Source organism: Nannobrachium achirus, assembly GCF_963921795.1.
Source record: "Nannobrachium achirus genome assembly, chromosome: 5".
NCBI classification, from domain to species: domain Eukaryota; kingdom Metazoa; phylum Chordata; class Actinopteri; order Myctophiformes; family Myctophidae; genus Nannobrachium; species Nannobrachium achirus.
Genome location: NC_137814.1, coordinates 66,433,878 through 66,449,632, shown reverse-complemented (window position 1 = coordinate 66,449,632; position 15,755 = coordinate 66,433,878). Strand labels below are relative to the sequence as shown.

Sequence of the window (15,755 nt, the reverse complement as noted above, 5' to 3'; positions counted from 1 at the left end):
AAAGTATAGTAAATTGTATGGAGAGTACACTATATAGTTCATTGTAATTGTATGATAAATGCATACTCAAATAAAATGTGTGCGTGTGTGTGTGTGTGTGTGTGTGTGTGTGTGTGTGTGTGTGTGTGTGTGTGTGTGTGTGTGTGTGTGTGTGTGTCGCGCGCGCGCGTGTGCGTGTGTGTTCCTTGACAAATTATGAGCGGGTCACGTGTGGTATTTCCAACTTGACTTTTATTTTGAAGTGCATAAGCGGAGGTTTTGTGGTTTCCATTGGTGGTTGACTTGACGCTACTAGTCGAAGCAGCAGAAAAGTGACGTTTAGAAATGGTGAGTACAATAAACACTCATTTGAACACTCATACTACACATCCTTACATTGATTACGAAACCATCATATTCAGTAGTAATGTTCAGACTGTTCAGTGATCATAGATAATCCAGAGGGCAGTTCTAGTTATTGTTTTGATAGTAATGTTGTTAAGACCAGTGGCTCTCAAAGAGTGGATTAGTACAGGAGTGGGTTCCTTTAGGGGGTCTGAATTGACAGTGTACAAATGGAACCAAATTAACGGGTTAATTTGGTTCCGTGTGTACACTGTCAGAGTTCAGGGGAGACCTTGAAATGTGAAAGTTTGAGAAACACTGGTTTTAGACTGATGCTGCTACTACTGAGGCACTACAAGGCACATTATATTGATCAGCCAAATGATTTGTTGTTGTGACTGTCAGGTCAGGTACAAGTTCTACTAAAAGGAGATCCATGAAAAGACTAAGCTTATTTCCACTGGAAACCATTGAAGTATCTCATATAACATTGAATGACAGACAAATAGAACACAGTACTATGCAGTAGATATGTAAAGAAAAACAAAAAAGAAAACAGTAAGTCTAAACAAACAGTATAAAAGAAGGGGCAGGGGAGGGTAGGGTTGGGCTAGGTTAGTTTTTTTACCAGTTGCGAACGGCTGCTGCCTGTAAGTGGTTTTTCAGGGCAATTTTAAAGGATGCTAGTGATCCACACTCCTTTATGACCTTCGGTAAGGCTTTCCACATTTTGGTGGTATAGCAGAAAAAAGAGTTTGACCCTTTGTTGATTTTGACTCTGGGTTGAAAGTGATCTGTGGCGCTGCCTCTGGTGTTATGGACATCCTTAATGTTTATAAAGTATTTTGACAGGTACGTGGGTATCATAGTGGTGTAGTGTATCTTGTACACCAGGCCCATTGCAAGTTGCTGTACTCTGTCATCTACTCTGAGCCACCCCACTCTTAACTGGTGAGTAGCGGTGAGGTGAGTCTGATAGGGAAGGTTAAGCAGGACCCTAATTAGTTTATTTTGGGCTGTTTGGAGTTTAGTTTTCAGGGCTTGTGGGGCGTCACGATACCATACGTGGACTCCGTAGTCAAAGAGGGGCTGGATTATTGCACCAGCTATGGTCTTCAGTGTGTTGAAATTATGCCTTCTAAAGTTTGTGTATGCGACCTGACAATCGCTTATCTCCCGATTAGGGAGTCTTACTGGTACTTTGTTGTTACATCTTGTGTACAGGTATGTGATTTGCGTGATTTTAGGCCAACATCTGTAGGAGCAGTGCCCCAAAAATGGGTTTGCAAAACAAAAATCGGCCCGATGGTGGCGCTAGAAGAGGGCCATGTGAGAAATCAGGGGCAGAGGTTGTGATTTGCCAGCCAAGGACAAGGAGTGTGTGTGCAAAGTTTAGCATGGATAGGGGCAACGGTGCCAGAGATATTAATGCTGCTGCATTGACTGAAGGAAGCCAAACCCAAATAAGCTTTACTCTTATTGCGACCGTCAGGTACTATGAAAAACGTCACGTCAGGTCACACTTTTGCCCTACACATATCTCCGCCACCGTTGCCCCTATCCATGCCAAACTTTGCACACACACACTCCTTGGCTGCCAAACCACAACCTCCACCCCTCATTTCTCACATGGCCCTCTTCTAGCGCCATCATGAGGCCGATTCTTGCAAAACACATTTTTGGACACTGCTCCTACAGATTTCTTTTTTTTTAAACTCATATTTAATATCTGCCTTTATATTTATATCTGCCAGCCTAACTCTACTTTCACTGCGGATTCACACTGCCTTATTAGTGTGGTTGCTATAGGCAACACACTATTGAGGGTATGCGTGCGGTGTGACATCATCATCATACTTGGGAGTCATGCAGGAACGCCTACTGAGTGGCAAACACTACTTTCTGACCTTGACAGCCCATACATCCAAACAGAAAGTCCTATCTGATTGCATTAAACAACGTAAAACTCACTTTGCCACTCGATTTGCCATTCACTTTATGCATGTGCATACCCTCTATTGTTCAAGAACGTGTTGCCAGCTGAAGTGAACCTGTTTTTTGTTAACATTTTGACTGAAGTTATCTAATAGTTAACTGAAGTTATCTATTTTCCAGTGTATTAACGACGACTATATAACTATCGTTCACCAGTGTATTTTTTTTAATAGTTGGTGTGAAGCCATCCACTTGACTTAAAAATAAAAAAAATAAAAGTTATTATAGTTATAGTGCTCAGTGGGGTGTGTGTGTGTGTGTGTGTGTGTGTGTGTGTGTGTGTGTGTGTGTGTGTGTGTGTGTGTGTGTGTGTGTGTGTGTGTGTGTGTGTGTGTGTGTGTGTGTGTGTTTGCCTGCCTTGCGCACGCTAAGGAGACGGTGTCCACCGCTCAAAAAGAATGAAACTACTCTCTCTCTCTCTCTCTCTCTGTCTCTCTCTCTCTCTCTAGGCTACAGGGACAGATCAAGCGGTAGGCGTTGGACTGGTTTGCTTCAGTTTGCTGTTGTTCACATATTACTCTGTCTGGGTCATTGTGCTGGTGAGTCCACACTTATTATTCTAATATATGCATAAACATGTTACACTTACTGTATATGACTGAATTATGTTATTATTACACAAGCATATCACAAAGCAAAAAAGCCAAACAAGTTATCTCTGGATATAAACTCATCGATTAGTTTTTGCCTGATAATACTATTTATATTAATACTTTTTGCATATTGTAAAACCTTTCATCTTGTGTGTGTGTGTGTGTGTGCGTGTGTGCGTGTGCGCACGTTGGCGGTGGTTTTGGGGCAGACAGCCAGAGTTGCGCTCACTGGAGACTATTGGACAAACAATAATCACAGTTACCTTGGGGTCACAGCACATTATGTTGACGGGGTCTGGGGACTTCGGTCACATGCGCTGACTGTTATGAAGAGGGAGGAGAGGCACTTCGCCCACACCTAGCTCTGGTCCATAGCGTTAGCGTTCTCCTTAAACCATTTTACGCATTACTTTAACCATTATTGTTATGCTTTAGCTATTGAAAAAATAGCAGATATACAAGCTCATAGTGCAGCACGAGTCGTGAGAATTTGTGCAAGTCTTTGAATATTTTTGACCCGATTCTATAAATGTTTCTGAAAAACCTTTGTTTCTTTGTCATTGGTGCTCAAACCTTTTCATGTCAAGGACCCCCAAAATGATATGTATTTGGCCACGGGACCCCCATCTCAAAATATGTTGTTCCAGGTACCCCCTAGAAAACAGAATTTGAGTTACAAATGTTGGCTTTAAAAACACATATATTCAAAGAAATGCACACATTTTCACGACTTTTCAAAAATAGCAGATCTACAAGCTCGCAGCACGGCACTCGGTGCCGCACTGTGAGCTTGTATATCTGCTATTTTTCAATAGCTAAAGTGAAAAATAGTGCCAGGTCTTAATGAGTTCTAGCGCTATAGACCAGAGCTTGCCCACACCATGATAACTGAGGGAAGTCCAGTCTCCAGTGAGCACATCTGTGCTTGTGTGCCGGCTCTGCCCCAACGCCACCACCCACCACGCATATTGATATTTCTACGTTTCATTAGTTTGACTAAGGGTTAGGGTTAGGTTTAGGCATAGTTTTACTGAGGTTAGGGTTTGGGTTAGGTTTAGGCATAGTAGCATTCAACAGGTTAGCATTCACCAGTGTCGGCTAGGGGTGGGCGATATGGTGGTAATTATTGTTAAGACGATACAATGTCTCCACGATATGCCTTTTCAGAGGTATCGTATATATTGTGATACAATTTAGGGAGCCTTGTAAAAAAATCCTGTTTAATTGTTAATACAGAGATTCATTGCAGAATTCAATATAAACATGCGTTTTGGTCTAAATCAGTAGTTCTCAAACTTACCACTTAACATACAGTTACATACTTGTAAAGTTCAATTTAGACCTCCCAAAAAGAACCTGTTTTTGTCAAGTAACTTAAAAAAAACAACAACATAAAAACCAACGTGAAAAAGAATCGTGATAAAATCGTGCATCATGATACAGCTTGGGAAAATATTGTGATATTGTATTTTTCCATATCGCCCAACCCTAGCGTCGGCAGGTTAGCATTTCACCAGGTTAGCATTCACCAGTGTTGAACTAATGCGACGTCGAACAAATGTCACGTCGCAATATTGCCACGCTCCCGCCCGAGAGTGCAACGTTTAGAATATAGTCACCGACAGTGCACGCAACATGATCACATCGGCCATGGAACTCCCGTTTGGGTATACAGTATGCCTTGCACCGCACATATCTCCTCCAGCGAGCCATCACAGTGTCTCTACACAGGGGCGTCACAAGGGGTAGGAAAGTGGGACTGAGTTACCAGGGCCCTAGTAACTTTAGCTATTGAAAAATAGCAGATATACAAGCTCACAGCGTGGCACTCGGTGCCGCACTGTGAGCTTGTATATCTGCTATTTTTCAATAGTTAACATTCATGGGGGGCCCGCAGTGAATCCTTGTACCCAGGGCCCAGAATTTGGTGTGACGCCCCTGTCTCTACAGCAGGGTTTCTCAAAGTGTGTGCCGTGGCACCCTAGGGTGCCAGAACCTCAGTTTAGGGTGCCTCAGGATACTTTGATAATCTTTAGAATTAATTTATCAATATTACTTCAGTTAAACCACTTACACGCTCTATGCTTTGTAAAACACTCCTGAGTTGCGCTGTACTTGAGTTAACTTTCCATACACCAACTCTCTCTTCACCAAAAATAGCACATCTACAAGCTCACAATGTGTCTTGTTGTGAGCTTGTAGATCAGCTATTTTTGGTGAATGTTCCCCCCAGAATAGGGATTAAATGTCAAGTATAAAGTTAACTTAAATCTGTCCTAATGGAAACAGTTATTTTCTTATGTTGTTAAGTTAGTTACAGTACTTGAAGATTCTGGACAGTAGTTGTCATCGATTGACAGCCCTAAATAATAATAATAACTAGAAGCAGTGCTCTTCCCAGCACTGGTCTCCGCTAGGTCAGCTATGTTATTGTGGCCTCCTGGTGGCGCTATAATAAGCCAATGTGAAAAGGGTGTCATGTCTTCTTTGCCCTGTCTCTGCGATTTGGACATTGCATGCATGATTTGAGGCATTTTGTTCCAAAAATGAGTTTTGCAAAAGTCAACCTGCTGGTGGCGCTGTAACAGGCCAATGTGAAAAGGGTGGCATTTGTTCCTTGACCTAGTGGGAATGTGCGTGCAGAATTTCTCGCAAATCACAAGCTGTGTTCATGATTTGAGGCATTTTGTTCAAAACCAATCCTACAGACTTTGGAAGCCAATGTTAATATGTATTATGTTTATATTTCAGCCCTTCGTGGACAGTGATCATGAGCTGCACAGGTACTTTCTACCCAGAGAGCATTCGGTCATCATTCCTGGAGTCGCTGCAGTACTTGGTCTGCTCTTTATAGGTGAGTACACTGCTGGAAAGTAACCAAGTACTGTATTTAACCCATTAAGACCCGAGGCCGATCCTATAATTGCCTTGTAAATCAGTAGTTCTCAAACCTTGTCAGTACCAAGGACCCCCAAAATAATACGTATACTGTATATGCCACCCCCCTTCTGAAAAATGCTTTGTGTAACCCTCTTCCACTCCTCCATGACGACATCCCGGAGCTGGCGGATGTTAGAGACCTTGCGCTCCTCCACCTTCCTTTTGAGGATGCCCCACAGATGCTCAATAGGGTTTAGGTCTGGAGACATGCTTGGCCAGTCGCAAGGTCTCTAACATCCACCAGCTCCGGGATGTGGTCATGGAGGAGTGGAAGAGGGCTCCAGTGGCAACCTGTGAAACTCTGGTGAACTCCATGCCCAAGAGGGTTATAGCAGTGCTGAAAAGTAATGGTGGCGACACAAAATATTGACACTTGGGCCCAATTTGGACATTTTCACTCAGGGGTGTACTCACTTTATAGTTGCCAGCAGTTTAGACAGCTGTATGTCGAGTTATTTATACAGTTACAGTATACCAGTAACACACCTAAGGGCGAAAAGCCTGGCCTGGCCAGTGATGTATTTCAGACCAGGTACCCATATATATTCATAGATAATGAGCTTAATATTGATGACATCAGGGATGTCCATATATGGGCATTGGACATAAAAGGGATTTGGTTCCCCTGGCATCACAGGGATCTCATATCTCCAAACATGGGCATAAAAGGGATTTGGTTCAGAGCGTGGTCAGAGCGTGAGAGTCAGCGTGATGCCAGAGCGGTACCCATAGACGTAAAAAAGCATGTGTGTGTGTGTGTGTGTGTGTGTGTGTGTGTGTGTGTGTGTGTGTGCGTGTGCGTGTGTGGCATTTCACTGCACAGGGGCTTTCATTGGAGTCGTCATGTGGAAGAACAGAAAGCCAAAGAAGGTGGACTAACCAGATGTACCAAGATGTGGACTGAACCAAATGCATTCCATGGACCTTCGCCCTTCGCCGCAATCCAAAGCTCTGAAACAACAACAGCTGTTTGTGGCCTCAGATAGTTTTTTTCTAGCAGTGCAGTTGAGGGCTTCATATAGGGATGGGATGATAATCCATATGACTGTTTATTTGTATTGTGGAGATTTGAATTTATCGTGAAATCGTCCTCCGTCATGCACCGGGATCAATTCACCTTTTATTTGCGAGCTGCATATCCTGTACCATTTAAACCCTTTATAATTGGTAAAATTATAGAGGCTTTGTACTTGATATACTCTTTTTTACCAAATATTTGTCAAAAAATAGCTGATCTACAAGCTCACAGCGCGTCAATCGGCTTTTTTCTGGCAAATCTTCTGCCACAGGATAATGGATGTTGGGGATATTTTGATTATCGTGATAATATCGAGATTTCTTCGGTCACAATAATCGTGATATGACATTTTCATATCATCCCATCCCTACGTGTGGACCCTTGTAGATCGTCTGTTTTGGACACCCGACACGCTACAAACTACAAATGAGTTTTCACATTTACATGAGTTTATTTTAGAGCAGCATTGTGGCATTAGTCTGTTGCACAAACCCTGTAAAACAAGGGTCTTCAACAGGGGGTCTGGGACCCCTAGGGGGTCCTCAGAGTTACTACAGGGGGTCCTCCAAATATTTGAGTGATAGAAAGTTTTTTCTCCTTTTTTTATATTAACCACTTGAACACTAGCGTCCATATTCTGAGAACTTTAGCCAAAAATAGCAGATCTACAAGCACACAACGCCTCGCAGCACGAGCCGTTGTGAGCTATTTTCGGCAAAGAGCTTTGGTGTAGAGGGGGAAAAGAGCAGACTAAGTACAGAGTGAAAGGTCAAGTTTATTAAGTATTGACGGTTCAAGTGGTTAAATATCTGAAAACACAAATTGAGATGAATCCAAAATACACTGATGATTGTGCTGTCAAACAATGAAACTATATGGAATCTACTAACAGGTTGTGGGGGTCTAATCTACTAACAGGTTGTGGGGGTCCCTGCTTCATCTCTCTCTCAACTAAGGGGTCCTTGGCCTGAAAACGTTGAAGACCCCTGCTGTAAAAGGAAAAGTCCTGTTATTTGTAAATGAAATAAACGCGAGTGTGACATGAGTTGAAATGACTCAAGCCTTGAAATCATGGCTGTTTCATTTCCTGTTTCATTTCCTGTTTCATTTCCTGTTTTTGTTGTATGTCTGATCCAAATATTCCATGTCGTTAACTGAAGTAAAGAAGCAATAATAAGGTATGAACTCCAAAACAACTCGCACAGTGTAAGCCAAGGAGGAGTACTGCTGTCCACAGGGGTTCAAGATCTCAGTCCTGGGGACTGATTTCAGTCTTGAGGATTCCATTGGGGCTATTTATGAGATCAATGCAGATCTTTAAAAAATAAAAATACAAAATAAGGGGAGGTGTAGCGATGGCCGCGGCGTGAATGACAAAGTCGTCAAAACGCTAGTCAAGTGATCTCCAAACTTAAAAACAGTTATAATTTCAAGATATTGAATTGGCCAGACTAGCGATAGAATACAACAGAACTTCAGAAGATACTTCTATAAAATGAAGCATGGATTAGCACACACACATTCAGTGAATGCAGTTCAGAACTTCACAAACACCCCAAATATGTGTGTGCACTGCACGCACCATGTTTCAAAAATCACATACTGGGACATGGTCTGCAAATAATTTTCAGTCTTGGGATTTTTTTCTTTTTTTGTTGGCTTTAACCCCTGTGTCCAGCTTATATTATGTGAATGTTTTAAAAAGCCTATAGTTTTACTCTTATGTTTGTCCTGCGATTTACTTAAATGGATTAAATATTGGACCAGTAATTTGACAACATCTTTATGAATTCAAGACTTTATGGGGTGAGTTACTGATTCCTGTAATAGGAGAACATATGAATAATGCCATGGTGATATTTAGGAGACACCAGATCTTGTTTGTTTGTTTGTTCATTAATAAATGGTGGAATTTGATCTGGTTTACAATGTACTTCATCTCTTTTCCTCAGTTAAACATTTTTAACCCATTTAGGCCTAGAATTATTGGATGCTTTAAACTATTGGAAAAATAGCAGATCTACGAGCTCACAGCGCGGCACCGATTGCCGCACTGCGAGCTTGTCGATCTGCTATTTTTGAAAAAGTCATGAAAATGTCTGCAAATCTTTGAATATATGTATTTTTAAAGTTTGTAACTCAAATTTTGTTTCTGGGTGGTCCCTGGAAATAAATATTTTGAGATGGCGGTCCGTGGCCAAATAAATATCAGTTTGGGGGTCCTTCACATGAAAAAGTTGACATAGTAGTCTCTCAAGAACAGACTAATGGAGCTCCAGTTAAGTGAAAAGGACCTTTTCTTTGACGATGGCTGGCCAGATGGCTGACATAGAAACATAGGTTTTTCAAAAAACCTTAGAAGTATTCAAAAGACACAATCGGGTCAAAATTCTAATTTTCAAGATTTTTCAAAAATAGCAGATCTACAAGCTCACAGTGTGGCACTCGGTGCCACGCTGTGAGCTTGTATATCTGCTATTTTTCAATAGTTAAAGCATAAAATAATGATACACAATAATGTTTACCCGTTTAATCCTTCTAAAAGTTGAATGTTCTGAGGAACCCTCTATACATAATAAAACAGACCAGAGTTGCACTGTACTTGATGCGTTTTTGTTTTTAGTCCAGGCGTTTCGGGCAGTATTTTGATGTAATCGTGCACTTTATGAAAGAAGCATGAAATTTGGCACACAGTTAGAACATGCCATATGGAACATTTTTGGCTATAGGGGCATCGCAGATTTGTCTTGGGGAAACTTGTGGGAGCCAATGAAAGTGATGACTCATCACTAAACCATAGTTTTATGGCTGTTTTTAGCCCAAGGAATGTTTTTCATGCAAAACAAATGCTTGCATTGGATTCAGAATCCCGAATAACACCTAGTTTGACCCCTCACATGCACTTAAAGCATATTTATTTTTTTGTATTATTTGACTCTATAGTAAAGTCTATGAGAGCAACTTTGATTGGCTCCCAGTATGTTTACTGTATAATTACTGTATAATCCCAGTAGGTGACTTCAGTTCCTACTGCTAGAAACCTTGGTGTGGTCCTGGACAGCCAGCTATCATTCAAGGAACACATTGCATCAGTCACCCGGTCCTGTAGGTTCACACTCTATAACATCCGCAAAATCAGACCCTTCCTCACCCAGGAGGCAGCCCAGCTCCTCATTCAGACATCTGTCACATCAAAACTTGACTATTGTAACTCTCTCCTCACTGGTCTCCCGGCATGTGCACTTAAACCTATCCAACTGATCCAAAATGCCGCGGCACAACTGGTCTTCAACCAGCCGAAGTTCTCACATGTCTCTCCCCTTCTCCGCAGCCTCCACTGGCTCCCGGTTGCGGCCCGCACTGAATACAAAACACTGATGCTGACCTTCAAAGCAGCCAAAGGTATGGCTCCTCCATACCTCCAAAACCTTATCAACCCCTACACTCCCACCCGTTCACTTAGATCAGCCAACACAGGGATGCTGACAGAACCCTCGCTAAAAACTCCAGGGCAAAAATCCACTCGTCCGAGACAGTTTGCCCTCCTTGCTCCCAAGTTGTGGAATAAACTCCCTGTCGCACTTAGAACAACGGACTCACTCGCTAGCTTTCGCCGTGGACTGAAGACTCACCTTTTCAGACTCCACCTAAACCCTTAGCACTACAGAAAATCAATGACCATATTGAAGCTAGTTAGCATTCGTTTTTTTAGGTTTTTAGAACTTTGATTATATTATGTTTTTTTTTCTAGATAGATATCCATTTGCATTTGTTATATTGCTGTTGATGTACTGATATATTATCTTGTTTATTATTGTGATGTTTTATCTGCTTATTGTAAGTCGCTTTGGATTAAAAGCGTCTGCTAAATGCCTAAACTGTAAACTGCTCCCACAAGTTTCCCAAGACAAATCTGCGATGCCCCTATAGCCAAAAATGTTCCATATGGCATGTTCTAACTGTGTACCAAATTTCATGCTTCTTTCATAAAGTGCACGATGTTTGCCTGAAACGCTCCGACTATTTCCCCTCTACACCAAATCTCTTTGCCAGAAATAGCCAATCTTCAAGCTCACAACGTGCTGTGAGCTTGTAGATTGGCTATTTTTGACACGTTTCCCCCAAAATAGGAATGTTGGGGTTCAAGTGGTTAAATGTATATTCAATCTGTCCTATAATGGAAACTAAATATTCTCTCAGGTTTATACTGTATTTTAGGGGGATGGATTCACATATTTACATACTGTAATATGACAAAAGAACCACTGGTATGTAGGATTCTATTAAATGGACTCTTAATCCGTAGCAACGTATCATAGGGCTGCATGGGCATTTTTTTTTACCTTTTCCTTGATTATAGGATTAATGAACACTTATTAAAAAGCTAAAGAAAATATATAGTGATTTTGATTAAATTCCACTTTAAACAGGGAAACACCTTATGGGCTTTTCTCCACATAACTTCAAACTCCATTTTAACCATGATAGATTCATTAAAAACACCCATTATTTTTTTATTCTGGTGACTCATATTACCCTCCTAATACCTGAGCAGGCCGTGTTTTTTCGATAATTTTTTTACATTTATTTATAATAATTAGGGGAAATGGAACAAATTAAATACAAAAAATATTATTAAAAATACATGAAAAAGGTTATCAAAAAAACACGGCCTGCTCACATATTAGGAGGGTAATATGAGTCACCAGAAAAAATAATGGGTATTTTTGAATCTATCATGGTTAAAATGAAGTTTGAAGTTACAACGGGTTTGGGGAGAGGCCCTGGGCCTGGTAACATTTACATCATTAAATATTGAATCAAGCAAATTAAAAACTGTTCAGGGTGTTCATAAAAGCAGCAGCGGCTGGGTCAAATGGTGACCTCGGTTGCCGCCCTCTTTCTTCCCCCCCACCCCCCACCCACCCTGATTCTCACCACCGAGCAAGTGAGGCGCCAACTCGGAAAAGTCAACACCAGGAAAGCGGCGGGACCTGATAACATCAACTCTAAGGTGCTTAAGGCTTGCGCAGAGCAGCTTGCTGTCCCCCTTACGCATCTCTTCAACCTCTCCCTGAGGACGGGGAAGGTACCACAGCTGTGGAAGTCCTCCTGCATTGTCCCGGTGCCTAAGAAGACCCGTCCCTCGGTCCTCAATGATTACAGACCAGTCGCCCTGACATCACAGGTCATGAAGGTCTTTGAACGGCTGGTTCTGAACCTACTGAGACCGGCGGTCAGTGATCACCTGGACCCCCTTCAGTTTGCCTACCAGGCTGATATTGGGGTTGATGACGCCATCACCTACATGCTCCATAAGTCTCTCACCCATCTGGAAGATCTGGGCAGCACAGTCAGAATTATGTTTTTTGACTTCTCCAGTGCTTTCAACACTATCCAACCGTCTCTGCTTGCGGAGAAGCTTACGCTGATGGGGGTGGACAAGGGCTTTGTGGCATGGATCACAGACTACCTTTCAGAAAGACCACAGTCTGTGAGACTGCAGAGCTGTCGGTCCGATGTGCTGGTGAGCAACACGGGGGCCCCTCAAGGAACTGTGCTCTCACCCTTCCTGTTCACTCTCTATACATCGGACTTCCGCTTCAATTCCAAGACCTGTCATCTGCAGAAGTTCTCAGATGATACCGTGGTGGTCAGCAAGATCTCGGGTGACAACACGGCTGAGCACGATGGTGTGGTTAGGGACTTTGTGCAGTGGAGCGAGGACAACCATCTCAGGCTCAACGCAAGCAAGACTAAGGAGATGGTGGTGGACTTCCGCACCTCCAAGAGAGTCCCCCCGGTGCCAAGCACCATTAACGGTGAGGTGGTTGAGCTCGTGGATAACTACAAATTCCTCGGAGTACACCTGAATAGTTCACTGGACTGGTCGGACAACGCGCAGGCGATTCACAGCAAGGGGAAAAGCAGGCTGTTCCTCCTGAGAAGACTGAGATCGTTTGGGGTGTGCAATAGGATGCTACAGATGTTCTATCAGTCTGTCATGGCAAGTGTCCTCTTTTTTGGTATAACATGCTGGGGTGGCAACAACAGAGCAGGTGACACGTTTAACCTAAACAGACTGGTGAAGAAAGCAGGCTCTGTCGTTGGGTCCTCTCTGCAGGGGGTGGAGGAAGTAACCAGGGTGCGCACTGCGAGGAAGCTAGATTCCATCTTGGAGAACTCCTCCCACCCCCTCCATCTAGAGATCACCAGTTACTGGAGTAAGAGAGGAACCGACCGCTTTACCTACCCAGGACGGAGATGTGAGAGATTAGGAAAATCTTTTGTACCGGCTGCCCTTAAGCTGTACAATGAGACACATAACGGACGCTTGAAAAGGTCTCCCCTAGACTGACGGAACCATTGCTGTATTGACTTTGACCTCTAAGGAACTATTGCTGTATTGACTTTTACCTCTAAGGACCTTCCAGGAAGAGTGCTCATGTGCGTCTTGCGGTGACACGCTTCCTAGTTTCTTCTTTTTTCGCACTGATTTTTGACATTGCACTACTAGGTTGTGTTGGTAGTTTCTGAGTATTTTTGCTTTGTTTATTTAACAATGACAGTGAGATACTTGTTTGCACTAACTAGCATTGACTGCTATGGTCTCTTTTGCAAGACACTTTATGTATATATACTTATATATTATTCGCCCCCTCTATTGATGCACCTTCTCTTTATTGGTACTGTACTGCTCTTGTCTTTGTTTTGTTTTTTTCCCTCTTATCTATCTTTTCTTACGTCTCTGTAACTTTGTAAATAACTGTATACTGCTGTGCTACTACTGGACAACTGAATTTCCCCCTTGGGATAATAAAGGTATCTATCTATCTATCTAAGCCTGGCGATTAAATTACCAGAAGTTTTGAAAGTGAAATATCCCTTTAATTGCTCAGCCCTATTCACAAATTGATTCATTTGAAGTGGGTTACATAGATAGATAGATAGATAGATAGATACCTTTATTATCCCAAGGGGGAAATTCAGTTGTCCAGTAGAAGCACAGCAGTATACAGTTATTTACAAAGTTACAGAGACGTAAGAAAAGATAGATAAGAGGGGAAAAAACAACAAAGACAAGAGCAGTACAGTACCAATAAAGAGAAGGTGCATCAATAGAGGGGGTGAATAATATACAAGTATATATATATAAAGTGTCTTGCAAAAGAGACCATAGCAGTCAATGCTAGTTAGTGCAAACAAGTATCTCACTGTCATTGTTAAATAAAGCAAAAATACTCAGAAACTACCAACACAACCTAATAGTGCAATGTCAAAAATCAGTGCGAAAAAAGAAGAAACTAGGAAGCGTGTCACCGCAAGAGCACAAGCACGAGCAAGAGCATGAGCACTCTTCCTGGACGGTCCTTAGAGGTCAAAGTCAATACAGCAATAGTTCCTTAGAGGTCAAAGTCAATACAGCAATGGTTCCGTCAGTCTAAGTTAGGAAGGGAGACCTTTTCAAGCGTCCGTTATGTGTCTCGTTGTACAGCTTAAGGGCAGCCGGTACAAAAGATTTTCCTAATCTCTCACATCTCCGTCCTGGGTAGGTAAAGCGGTCGTTTCCTCTCTTACTCCAGTAACTGGTGATCTCTAGATGGAGGGGGTGGGAGGAGTTCTCCAAGATGGAATCTAGCTTCCTCGCAGTGCGCACCCTGGTTACTTCCTCCACCCCCTGAAGAGAGGACCCAACGACAGAGCCTGCTTTCTTCACCAGTCTGTTTAGGTTAAACGTGTCACCTGCTCTGTTGTTGCCACCCCAGCATGTTATACCAAAAAAGAGGACACTTGCCATGACAGACTGATAGAACATCTGTAGCATCCTATTGCACACCCCAAACGATCTCAGTCTTCTCAGGAGGAACAGCCTGCTTTTCCCCTTGCTGTGAATCGCCTGCGCGTTGTCCGACCAGTCCAGTGAACTATTCAGGTGTACTCCGAGGAATTTGTAGTTATCCACGAGCAAAACCACCTCACCGTTAATGGTGCTTGGCACCGGGGGGACTCTCTTGGAGGTGCGGAAGTCCACCACCATCTCCTTGGTCTTGCTTGCGTTGAGCCTGAGATGGTTAGCCTCGCTCCACTGCACAAAGTCCCTAACCACACCATCGTGCTCAGCCGTGTTGTCACCCGAGATCTTGCTGACCACCACGGTATCATCTGAGAACTTCTGCAGATGACAGGTCTTGGAATTGAAGCGGAAGTCCGATGTATAGAGAGTGAACAGGAAGGGTGAGAGCACAGTTCCTTGAGGTAGAGTATGAGGTAGCCTAAAAACTAAAAGTAAAACAATGTGGAAAGTGGATTCATCCAACATTTCAAAGGATCGCTAATGTTTATCAGTGATTCATTAGATGTTTTACGAAGCTATCAAATGTATGAAAAGGTTTAATCGGAAACACAATTTAATGATGCTGTGTGTGTGTGTGTGTGTGTGTGTGTGTGTGTATGGGGGGGGGACCTTGCTTCATATCTCTCCTTAGCCTGGGAGACATTGAAGACCCCTGTTGTAGAGTGTTCAGTTAACAGTATCTTATTGAGCAATGAACACATGAACACATATAATTTAATTAATGAGTTGATCTACACAGACTGATGTGTGCTTTATACTTGTCACAGATGGAGCAGGTTTGGGCTTTCAGTTTGAATAAATAATAAATGTAATATTAAAGGTAGATTAATTGTGTGTCAAGGTGAAATCCATCATCAGGAAACTCAGACGCTGTTATAATGTACTTTTTACCCCGGTACTATTTTGGCAAATAAACACATCTTATATTGTACTTTTGACCTCGTTGTGTCATGTTTGTGGGTTTAAAGCAGGGGTTCCCAAACCTTTTTGTCTCAGGGCACCCCATAAATATATATATTTTTTTAATCCG

The 15,755-nt window shown here is 42.5% G+C and overlaps 1 protein-coding gene across 1 annotated transcript; it reads left to right on the top strand.

The window, feature by feature from the left end:
- The first annotated feature begins 281 nt into the window (after positions 1–281).
- dpm2 (dolichyl-phosphate mannosyltransferase subunit 2, regulatory) lies at positions 282–8,731 on the top strand. The gene is made up of 4 exons (XM_080726121.1): positions 282–327; positions 2,769–2,858; positions 5,664–5,766; positions 6,676–8,731. Exons 1-4 carry the CDS (start codon positions 325–327, stop codon positions 6,729–6,731), a joined length of 252 nt encoding a protein of 83 aa, XP_080582247.1. The 5' UTR covers positions 282–324; the 3' UTR covers positions 6,732–8,731.
- Positions 8,732–15,755: the final 7,024 nt, after the last annotated feature.